Raw genomic sequence first — 12390 nt, forward strand, 5'->3', positions numbered from 1 at the left:
TTTCAGTGTAGCTTTCGCTGTCCTGGAGCTCACTATGTAGACCAGGCTGGCTTTGAACTTACAGAGATCCTCAAGAGGCTGGGATCAGAGGAGTGCACCTCTACACGGACACTAAAATTTGTTTTTCCCGCAATATTTATTTCAGTTATTTTGCCTGCACTTTAGATTTTAATTTATTTTATATAGATAAAATTGGTTAGCCCATCCTAATCTTTATTTTCTTTGTTTTTTGAACCATTTTTGAAATATATTAACACGTAGCTTTGGTTTATACTTGCTTTCTTACACACTGGTTCATTATCATCTTACCTTTTATGCTTGGACTTCTCTAATTTATGCAGGATTATTCTTTTCTCATATTGCAGAAACAGTGTTGAAATTCTCTCTTTCCCCCAAAGTCCTTTGGAGAAGGAAACTTACTTTTCAAGTCAGAGTTCAGTATTTTTTTTTCAAGTGCCTATATCATATAGGATTACATGTGAGGATATATTTTTAGCCAATTGATTTTAATTTAATGTATGCCATGTGTTCTCTAAATTCATTTGAGTCTTATTAGAAATGGATATAAGTGCTGGGGAGATGGCTCAGCGGTTAAGAGCACTGACTGCCCTTCCAGGGGTCCTAAGTTCAAATCCCAGCAACCACATGGTGGCTCACACCCATCTGTAATGGGATCTGATGCCTTCTTCTGGTGTATCTGAAGAAAACTACAGTGTACATAGTTTTAAAGTACAAATCTTAGTAACAAATCTTTTGAAAAAAGAGAAATGAATACAATGCCATTTCTGTTGTACAGGGGCCCCAAACCAAGTAGGACAGGCAACGTTCCTGCAAAGGAGGCCGCATGTGGGGAACAGACGCAGGGTGGTGATGGAGAAGTTGTTCCTGAGATGGCCGCTCCTCAGTCTAAAGGTTCGTGACTACTAGAAACTGAAGTTCAGATTTTCCTTATTGTATTTACAATGATTTTTAATATGAATATTTCATATTAACATTGAAAGGATACATTAAAGTAAATGGGAGTTATTTAATACAAATAAAATTGCATAAACATCTATTTATATACATAAGTATGTATTTCTTTCTTTATTTAATCTCAAAAGTTAAGTTTCAACAGTGTTTTGTGTGTGTGTGTGTGTGTGTGTAGAGTGAAAGAGTCTGTGAAGTTAAGTTGGTTTGGCTGTACAAATTGTTGTTTTCATGGATATCAGTATCACTGTTACCTGGAATTTTAATACACATTTCCCACTGCTTAATTTTGTACTATAAATTGTATTCCTTATTGACTAGAACTTACTATAACTTTCAAAGGATGCTTACCTAGGCCAATTTTAGAACATATGAAGGAAAATACATCTTGGACTTGTAAAATTTCTTTGTAGGTCTCTTAATGTACATAATTAACTATGTTATGACTCCTTTTAATTTTTTTAATACCTACAATTTTTTTAAACAAAATTAATAAAAAACTAGTTAACTAAACCTGGTCCCTGAGGTCTCTCAGACACTGAGCCACCAACCAAGCAGTATACAGGACTTGGCCTGAGGCCCCCAATACACATACAGCAGAGGACTGCCTGGTCTGGCCTAAGTGAGAGACTCGAGGCCCCAGGGAGTGGGGAGGCCTGGTGAGTGTATGGGGATTGTTGTGGGGTGAGAAGAACCTCCTGGAGACAGGGGAGAAGGAGTAGCATGAGGAACTGTTGGAGGGCAGAACAGGAGGGAGATAGCAACTGTAAAAAAAAAAAGATTACATATAATAAAAATAAATACATTCCAGCTACTTAAGAAAAAAAATTAGTTTACTATCTTTTTTTATAGTTGCCTCTCTTTTTGTTTTTAAATTTGATATTTTATTTGTTTACATTTCAAATGTTATCCCCTTTCCCAGTTTCCCCTTTGCAAACCCCCTAATCCGTTGCCCCTTATCCTGCTTCTATGAGGATGATCCTCCAGCCACCCACCCACTCCCACCTCACTGCCCTTTTATACTGGGGCATCAAGCCTTCACAGGACCAACTTGCTTTTTCTAGGGTGTATTTTCCCTTCTTATGTTGGAGTTTTCTATTATCTTTTGTAGGGCTGGATTTGTGGAAAGATATTGTGTAAATTTGGTTTTTTCATGGAATATCTTGTTTTCTCCATCTATGATAATTGGGGGTTTTGCTGGGTATAGTAGCCTGGGCTGGCATTTGTGTTCTTGTAGGGTCTGTATGACATCTGCCCAGGATCTTCTAGCTTTCATAGTCTCTGGTGAGAAGTCTGGTATAATTCTGATAGGCCTGCCTTTATATGTTACTTGGCCTTTTTCCCTTACTGCTTTTAATAGTCTTTCTTTGTGCATTTGGTGTTTTAACTATTCTGTGATGACAGGAGGAAATTCTTTTCTGATTCAATCTATTTGGAGTTCTGTAGGCTTCTTGTATGTTCATGGGCATCACTTTCTTTAGGTTAGGGAAGTTTTCTTCTATAATTTTGTTGAAGATATTTACTGGCCCTTTAAATTGGGAGTCTTCACTGTCTTCTATACCTATTATCTTTAGGTTTGGTCTTCCCATTGTGTTCTGGATTTCCTGGATGTTTTGGGTTAGGAGCTTTTTGCATTTTGTATTTTCTTTGACTGTTGTGTCAATGTTTTCTAAGGTGTCTTCTGCCCCTGAGATTCTCTCTTCTATCTCTTGTATTCTGTTGGTGATTCTTGCATCTATGACTTCTGATCTCTTTCCTATGTTTTCTAACTCCAGAGTTGTCTCCCTTTGTGATTCCTTTATTGTTTCTGTTTCCATTTTTAGATTCTGGATGGTTTTGTTCCATTCTTTTACCTGTTTGGTTATGTTTTCCTGTAATTCTTTTTTCTTTTTTAAGTTTTTTTTTTTAAAAAAGTTATTTATTTATCTACATGAATATATTGTAGCTGTCTTCAAACATACCAGAAGAGGGCATTGGGTCCCATTACAGATGTGGTTGCTGGGAATTTAACTCAGGACCCCTGGAAGAGCAATCAGTGCTCTTAAAGCTGAACCATCTCTTTAGCTCTTTCCTGTAATTCTTTAAGGGATTTTTGTGTTTCCTCTTTAAGGGCTTCTACCTGTTTACCTGTGTTCTCTTGTATTTCTTTAAGGGAGCTATTTATGTCCTTCTTAAAGTTCTCTATCATCATCATGAGATGTGATTTTAAATTAGAGTCTTGCTTTTCTGGTGTGATGGGGTATCCAAGGCTTGCTATGGTGGGAGAACTGGGTTTTGATGATGTCAAGTAGCATTGGTTTCTGTTGCTTATGTTCTTGCACTTGCCTCTCACCATATGGTTATCTGTGGTGTTAGCTGGTCTTACTTTCTCTGACGGTGGCTTGTCCCTCCTGTAATCCTATGTGTCAGCACTCCTAGGTGACCAGTTCTTTCCAGGTGGAATTTGGGTATGGAGAGCTGTGGCGCTGAGTCAGCTCTGGGGCGCAGATGGAATCCAGAAAGATCCTGTCCTCAATTGTTTCTTGGTTTCTGTGTCCTGAGGGATCCGGGTGGGTCCCTGTTGGGGTCAGGTATTTGAGCAGTAGTGGTCCTATCTGTCCTCTCAGGTGTGCCAGCACTACTGGGAGACCAGATCTCTCCTGGAGGGATTTGGGTTTGGAGAGTTGTAGCACAGGGTCAGCTCCATGCACAGATGGAAATTGGAAGGATCTAGTTTACTATTTTAACTTGTGAAATTAACACCTTTGAGGTCTCTTGGGTTGTTTATAGCTTAAAGCAGGTTGAGGTATTTTGTTTTCTGAATATTTTTTAGATTAGCCACAAGAAAAATGTTCTTTAATCATATTTCATGAAAATTCATTTCATTTATTATTTTCTGTCTTATTCCTTTGGAACAGGCTTTTTTTCTCTAAACACAGAGCTGACATTTTTTGGCTGGACTTGCATTCAGTAAGCCCTAGCGAGCCTCCTTCCTCTACCCTCTTTGAGCTGGGGAATCATGCAAGACCATTCCTAACCTTGAACTGGGTTCTGGGATTGAACTCATGTCCTCATAATTGGGTAACAAGTAGTCATAACCATTTAACTTCCTCCCCAACCCATACAATATTTTCTTAGAAAACAAAGGAAACTAGACTTTAACTTTTGTGTGTACTAGAAGCCAGCCTGAAATGTTTTTGAAGACACTTACTAGAGACAGCGCTGCTGTTTTATAGAGGTAAGCTTCCACACAACCACTGAGATTGTTAATATATACTGGAAGCATTTACTTCTTATGAACTACATGGAACTTGTTAGTATAGTATTATTTATTTTTATTTATTTATTTATTTATTTATTTATTTATTTATTTCAGAAACAATGGTAACTCAATCGCTGGGCATAACAACTAAAATCCTGTCCTTGTAAGCCATCGTAAATCTAAGTCCTCTGGTGGTGAATCCTGGCAGATTCACCATCTAAACTGGGAGACACTAGTGGCTACATCTTGTCCTATCGCTGTCCCCTTCAGAAAACCCCTATCTCTCTCTTGCTCCCTCTCTTCTTCTCTCCAACCTGGAAGTTCCCCCTGTACACCCAGTGCTTAGTCTCTTTATTCATTAGGGGAGGGTTCACAAGAAGTCACCTGAGTATGTGACTCATTCCTTGGTCCAGACAACCGCTCCTGAGAAAGCAGAATTAACATAAAAATACAAACAGCATCTGGGCCATCCATAGCACTTCCCTCTTTCTGTCGACTTAAAAGACTCTTTTATCTCAGATATAGAATGAGCACAGATATTACCATTTTGCAATTTATAAAGTACAAGCTAGACCAAACAACCAGTCCATCATTCTTGTCAATTAAATAGAACACTCTGTCATCTATCCTAACTTAAAGGACTTAAAATTCTACACCTGACTTATGTCCTGGTTTAGCTTGTATACTATCAGAAAACTATCTTCTCAAATATGTTCTTTCAATGTTAAATAGCCTGGGTTGGCTATGAGACTATAGGTAGTTTTTCAACCCTTTCAGAAATCCAAGAGTGACCAATGCTATCTGAAAATATAGGAATCCTAACACAGCTTCCAGAACTGAGACAAATTGCAGAGACAGCTGCCTACCTAAGTAAGTCAGGAAGCTGGAGAATCAGTCTTCAGCCTTCTCACCTAGGATATTCTGAAAGACCTTGAAAAACAGGAATTATTAAGGACTAGTTTATTCTGTCTTGGCAGAACTAAGCTTTCCTAACCTGTAACTTGTGTCCTCTCAAGGACAGTACAAGTCTGCAGGAGAGATAGGCAATTTCTGCCCAGTGACCACCTGGCCACAATGTACCACCTCACCTGGAGGTATAGATGCTTTGCTGCTTTTTTTGAATCCACGAATGGGAAGCTGTTAGGAGCAGATATATCTCACCAACAAGTGAATAAATAACATTAAATGGCACATCTGTAGATTCCTGATGTTTTTGAAAACCAACTATTTATGTAAAGTAATCTGGACTGTTGTCTGTTAACTACCCTCAGCTATTTATAATTAAAATACCTAAAAACACCCTATCAATAAACTCAGAGTCATCCATTTGCTATCTGGCCCTTAACTCATATGCTTAAACATCTCAGATCAATTTATAATAACAGTTAAAGAAGGACTGGGTCAGGGCTGGAGAGATGGCTCAGAGGTTAAGAGCATTGACTGCTCTTCCAGAGGTCCTGAGTTCAAATCCCAGCAACCACATGGTGGCTCACAACCATCTGTAATGGGATCTGATGCCCTCTTCTGATGTGTCTGAGGACAGCTATAGTATACTGATATACATAAAATAAATGTTTAAAAAGCAAAAAAAAACAACAAAAAAAAATTAAAAAAAAGAGGACTGGGTCTAAGCCTTGTACTTTTAAAAATTATTGTATCAATAGAAGAAATTTATCAATGAAAACCTTGATTCTGCATCAAAATAAATTCTGTACTAAAATAAAAAATTACGACTTCAAGTTAGTAACAATTATAAAGGCTTCTACCATATAAGATTTTGACTAAAAAAATCAATTCTAGCTATTTCCTCCCTGTTCTAATTATGTCCATTTCTTAATTCCCCAAAAAGGCAGCCTTAGATTAACCACCTCCAGCCCCAAAGCCCAGGGAACTAGGATGATGACTTTTTATAACTTGTTCAAGCTGAATATGGGCCTTGATATATCTTTGAAAGGGGAGGGGTAAGGAAAATGGGGGAGTTGGTTGACCTAAAGGCCACACCAATGATTGTTTTAGTCTCTAATGTCTCTGCCCTGACTGGATCCTGCTGAAAATCCAAGACATTAGGAGTTTCGGCAGGTCAGTTCAGCATGTCTGACGATGAGACTCACCAAGGCTATATATTCTGTAATATACAAATCTCAAAACAAAATTTTAGTATCATCAAGATAACCTTTTTTGTTTGATTCTCTGGAATCTAGTTCTTCAGGGGGTCTCCCTTCATCATATCTAATCTATATTATTCTGGGAGGTGTATAAACCCTAGTCACCTTTTCTAAAACTGCAAAGACAAAACCTTTCTCCCAAATCAGCATATCATTGAGCCAGTAACTAGAAAACCTTTCTTTTGACATTTCTCCTAGAGGAGTAATAATAACCACAACATCACACCTATTTTGGAAATTAAAACAATCCAACACAAATGAAGTAAAGTAAAATACTGTATGTCCCTATTCTTAGGCCTTTTCTATTTTGCCATGCAGGATAATAACCCAAAATTCCTGTGGAGCCCATGTTAGAAAATATGAGTTAGTTATCTTGCAGACCTATTATACCATCTTTAAAACAATTGGTTCACATTTCTATCTGTTCCAGCTTATAAGTAGGCAGCTAATCACACCAGGATTTAAACCCAAAATTCCCATGGAGCCCACATTAGACAGAATTTGAGTATCCTGTAAGACTTATTAGAGCAATATATCTTTATACTATCTTTAAGGCAATTAATTCAAACTTTCACTAGTATCTGCCTATAGGAAGCAGGTAGGTTTAACTTGTTAAGCTCTCTGCCTAGAGCAGCCACCCTGTTATATCATCTATCTGTTGAGCTCTCTACCTGGAGCCACAGACATTTATTAATTAATACCTGTTCATAGCAGGTATTTATCACTACATTCTCTACTTGGGGTCAGTGACTCATTTTCTCTATCCTACTTCTGAATGGTGGGCCAAATTCCCCATGTAATTCGGACAAAATCTGTATATAAATCTATCCTAAAAGCAAGTAATCCCAATATTATAAATTCACAGTTAAATTAATATCTGCCTCAAGATGTAGGCAGCTTCCATTCTCCAGCTCTCTGACTCAGAGCAGCCATCTCGTCTCTTTCCACAGCAGGGGACCTCAGAGCCCTCTTTCTTTATTTCAAGGTTCCTGCCCTTGAGTTCCTGTAACTTGTCCCAGCGCCACCTTTCTCTCACTTAGAAAATAAAACTCCAACTCTCAGGCTAATAATCTTAAACTTTTAGTGGATTCTTGCCCAACATGTTGGTTTATCACCTGTTGCAGGAAATAATAAAAAAGAATCCATACTATTGCTGGCCAGGCACTGGTAGGCAATGGCCAGCCTGTTCTCATGTCGTGGAGACTCTCTGATTCAGAGCTCTGAAATCTCTCCAACCAGCTCACTAAGTTCCCACTGGCAGGTCCCTACCACGCCATCCTCATGCTTCAAAACTTCAAATCCACGCTTTGCCGCCATACCTTTCTCTGTGGAACCCAGTTGAGCCGCTGCATGAAGGAGACCACCACATACACTTAGTTCAGAATTACGTTACAGTGGTAATGTAGTGCTGGGTGCAACCTCTAGAATCCTAATCTTGTAAACCATATTAAATCTAAATCCTCCTGTGGTGAATCCTGGTGGATTCGCCATCTAAGTCAGGAGACACTAGTGTCTACATCTTGTCCTTTCACTCTCCCCTTCCAAAAGCCAGTATAGTATTATTTATGTGCTTAGCTTTAAGATTGATTGTTGAGGCTTGAAGACTGAATAAAATGTATTGACTTTAGTCAAAAATATTTGTAACTGAAACTGGCTGAGTTTCCTTTTGTATATTTGAGATTTTGTGAGTAATTTGGTGTGGTTAGGGATTCTCTCTAGTTCCAGATAGTCATATTTCTGTTTTCTGGAGCCCTTTCTCTGTTTATCTTTTGTTTGTTTTTTGTTTCAAGTACCTCACTCTCGTAGTCACACAGACATGGCTTTTATTCTACTATAAACTTTCATCTTGGGACTACCTTGGCTCCATCTCAGAAACTCTAGTAGGTTGTGCTATCATTTTTTACTTTATTTTAGGATTCTTTAAATTTCCTTTTGTGTCTTAGTGTCTCATTGCTCTGAAGAGACACCATGACCAAGGAAACTCTTATAAAGGGCATTTAATTGGGGCTGGGTTATAGTTTCAGAGGTCAGTCCATTATCATCATGATGGGAAACATGGCAGTGCCCAGGCAGTCATGGTGCTAAAGGAGTTTTATATCTTGATCCTCAGGAAGCCAGGAGGAAACTGGATTTAATTTCACACTGGGTATTTAAGACTTCAATGCCCTGCTTCCATAGTGACAAACTTCCTCCAACAAGGCCACACCTACAAATAGTGCCATTCCCTATGGACCAAGCATTCAAACAGATGAGTCTATGGAGGTCATACCTACTCCAACCACCAGATTCTGGATCAATGGAATTAACACCATACTATAAAATGACCAAATTGACAGAAGTAATAACATATATTCAGTATAATCCCCACTGAAATTCTAGTCACAATATTAGAAAAAAAATCATAAGTGTTAATATGAAAACACAAAAGATGGCTAAACCAATCTCAGTAGGCAGAACACTGCCAGGAGGTGTCATAATATACCTGACTTCAGGTTATACTACAGAGTCATAGTGATAAACACTATGGTACAACATGACGCTCCCACAAAACAGACATTTAGACCAATGAAACATAATCAGAGACCCAGAAGTAAACCCAGGTAGCTGTAAAGAAAAATTAAATCATAAAATTTGCCAGAAAACAGTTAGTTATGGATATTATTTTAAATGAGGTATAAAAGTTTCCTGGGTTCTAATTTTTATACTGTATATAGTTATGTGGGAGTGTCTGTGAATATAGGTCAGAAACTAGAAAGTAAGCTGGCTTCAGGGATACTGGGGAGAAGAGTCAGGGAGAAGGACTGATGAATAGAAACAAAAATATATATAAAACTTTCATTATGAAACATTACTATGTATGCTAAATAAAACAAATATAAAATAATAATAAAAAGATAATTAAATAAAAAGATATATCTTTTTCTGATACCAGTTGTTTAAAGCTTTACCACAAAAGACATTTTAAAGTAGATTACAGGTTTAGTATTCCTTTTGTAGAGAAATAAGTCTGCCATGTGTTTTTTTTTTTTTTCTATAAGAATATAGTGGAAATGCTTAATATCTTTTATTTACAGGAGTTTTGTGACTTCTTGAATTTTATTTGCTAGGAATATCTTCCACCTTAAATTGTCTATAGTATATTAGTAGAACCATAGTTTTATAATGCCCAGCTCTATATAATAAGTTTACTCCTGTTTTGGCTTGACTCCTGTATAAGTAGTAAGTTCTTTGAATGTTAGATCCTATAAAGTACAGTTTTTAGCTTTTCTCAACTCTCCCTTTCCTTTGTTAGTCCTTTTTATTTGTTTGTTTTTGAGAAAAGGTCTCACTGTGTTGAGCAGGCTGGCCTTGAGCTCACAACAGTCAGTTTGCCCCTGCCTCCTGAGTGCTAGGATTAAAGCTGTGCCCACAGACACCGGCTCTTCTAAGTCTGCCTCCTGAGTGCTAGGATTAAAGCTGTGCCCACAGACACTGGCTCTTCTAAGTCTCCTACTATAAAACTTTTGTTTAGAAGTTATAATTAGATATAGTATTTATGTTAAGAAATTGTTGTTGATCTTTTAATATAATAAGTCTTTTAGAATTTCATATAATGTATTTTGAACATGTAATCCCACTCCTCCTAACTTCTCCCAGATTCACCTCTTCTGAATGTCTCCTGTTCTCCATGCCTCATTTTTTAAAAAAAGATTTATTTACTTACTATGTATACAGTGTTCTGCCTGCACATATGCCTTCAGGCCAGAAGAGGGCATCAGATCTCATTATAGATGGTCACGAGCCACTGGGGGTTGCTGGGAATTGAACTCAGCGAACTGAACATATTACTTTACCTCTAAGCCATTTCTTTAGCCCTCATGTCTCTATTTTAAAAACTGTGCATTGACTTCAAGTTGTACTGCCCACATACTCCTATACCTGACTTTTTCATGATTTGTGATACAAATAAAATTTATTATGTTTTAAAAAATATTGTGTTGATAGTTGGCTGATTTTCTTGGGAGAAGGAATAGAATATTTTTCTTTTTCTTTTTTTAAATTGGGAAGTTGAAGCCAGTAATTTTTTTTGTTTTTGTTTTTGTTTCTTTGAGACAGGGTTTCACTGTGTAGCCCTGGCTGTCCTGGAACTCACTCTGTAGACCAGGCTGGCTTCAAACTCAGAAATCCCCCTGCCTCTGCCTCCCTAGTGCTGGGATTAAAGGTGTGCACCACCACCACCTGGCTGAAGCCAGTAATTTTTAAATGAATATAAGTTGTAGCTAAATGTTGCTTGCTTTGTGATTTGGTTATATAAAATTAGAGTTGGTTCTCATGATGATGATTTAGAAAATAAACTCTTTATTAAAACATATTGGAAGATATTTTTTGTGCAGCATATATAAACTGAAATACAAAACATTTTAGTGGTGGTTGGCATAGACTTCCAAAATGATGCTTTTTATTTAAAAAGGAAGTTATTCACTGCAGAATGGTGGGCTTATTAGGTACTTAGATTAGGAGAGTTTTGATTATTAAAAGAAGAAACAAACTACCGAGCATATTTATATTCTTGTAAATAATCACATTCGAGACAGCTGGTGAGGAAAGACAGTTTGGCTTCTTTTCAAAGGTTTATATAATTGTTATAAAGTTGAACTGTTGAAACATGTTCACTGAAATTTTGCTTGCATTAATACTTTACTTCTTGCATTTATATTCAAAATTCACACACAAATGAACATGGAGAAACTGCCAATACCTGATTCTGTCCCCCATGTTTCCACTCGCAATCATATACTTAGGTACTTTTGACCCCCATGGAAAATGTATCTAACATTCAGAACTACTGATAACAGGAAGAAGAGGAAAAAACATTTTTTTGAGCATGAAATGTTTCCTCTCATAGTGGGCTCTTAAGCACATTCTCCGCATATGCGGCATATGCGGCATGCTACTGGGACATCTTTTGGCATAATTGTTACACGTTTGGCATGGATAGCACCCAGGTTGGTTGGTATCTTCAAAAAGGCCAACCAGATAGGCCTCACTTGCTGCCTGCAAAGCACCAATAGCTGCACTCTGGAAGCACAGATCTGTCTTGAAGTCCTGAGCAATTTCTCGCACCAGGCGCTGAAAGGGGAGCTTGCTAATCAGAAGTTCAGTGGATTTCTGATAGTGTCTGAGTGCCACAGTACCAGGCCTGTGATGATGAGGTTTCTTCACCCCTCCAGCAGAGGGCGCACTCTTGCGAGCAGCTTTTGTAGCTTGCTGTTTCTTGGGTGCTTTACTGCCAGTGGATTTGCAGTCAGTCTGCTTTGTATGGTATGGGCACCTCCTTACTTACACCCCTTCTCCTTCCGCTCCAGCTCGGCTTGAGAGGTGGTGCTGGTGTTAGGGAGTGGAGGCTGCGAACATCTTACACAGACATTTTATTTTCATTTTTTATTTTTTTCAGCCCCTGGAATATGTCTGAAATAAACTACATTATAGATATTTATATGGATATTTTATTTATTTACATTTCAAGTGTTAATCTCATTTCCTGATTTCCCCCCCAGAAATCCCCTATTCCATCCTCCTCTTCCTGCTTCATGAAGGTGAACCCCCACCCAGTCACTCCTGTCTTCCCACCCTCGTATTCCCCTACACTGGGGCATCGAGCCTTCACGGGGCCAAGGGCCTCTTCTCCCATTGATGCCCAACAAGGCCATCCTCTGCTACATAAGCGGCTGGAGCCATGGTTTCCTCAATGTGTACTCCTTGGTTGGTGGTTTAGTCCCTGGGAGCTCTGGTTGGTTGATATTGTTCTTCCTATGGGGTTTCAAGCTCCTTCAGTCCTTTCTCTAACTCCTCCACTGGGGACCCCGTGATCAGTTCAATGGTTGGCTGAGAGCGTCCGCCTCTGTATATGTCAGGCTCTGGCAGAGCCTCTCAGGAGACAGCTATAAAACAGGTTTTCCATATTTTAGTAAGACTCTTTAATCCCAGCACTCAGGAGGCAGAAGGAGGTAGATCTGTTTGAGGCCAGCCTGGACT

The 12390-nt window shown here is 38.4% G+C and overlaps 1 protein-coding gene across 3 annotated transcripts in view; it reads left to right on the forward strand.

The window, feature by feature from the left end:
- The window catches only part of Senp7 (SUMO specific peptidase 7), a 120778-nt gene that overhangs the window by 69423 nt on the left and 38965 nt on the right, over nt 1–12390 (forward strand). For all 3 annotated transcript variants that reach the window (XM_031364083.1, XM_031364085.1, XM_031364084.1), the window contains one exon: nt 797–912. In XM_031364083.1, coding sequence (XP_031219943.1) covers nt 797–912 — 116 coding nt within the window. The remainder of the gene's footprint in view (nt 1–796; nt 913–12390) is intronic.

Source organism: Mastomys coucha, unplaced genomic scaffold (genome assembly GCF_008632895.1).
Source record: "Mastomys coucha isolate ucsf_1 unplaced genomic scaffold, UCSF_Mcou_1 pScaffold12, whole genome shotgun sequence".
In the NCBI taxonomy this organism is placed as follows: Eukaryota; Metazoa; Chordata; class Mammalia; order Rodentia; family Muridae; genus Mastomys; species Mastomys coucha.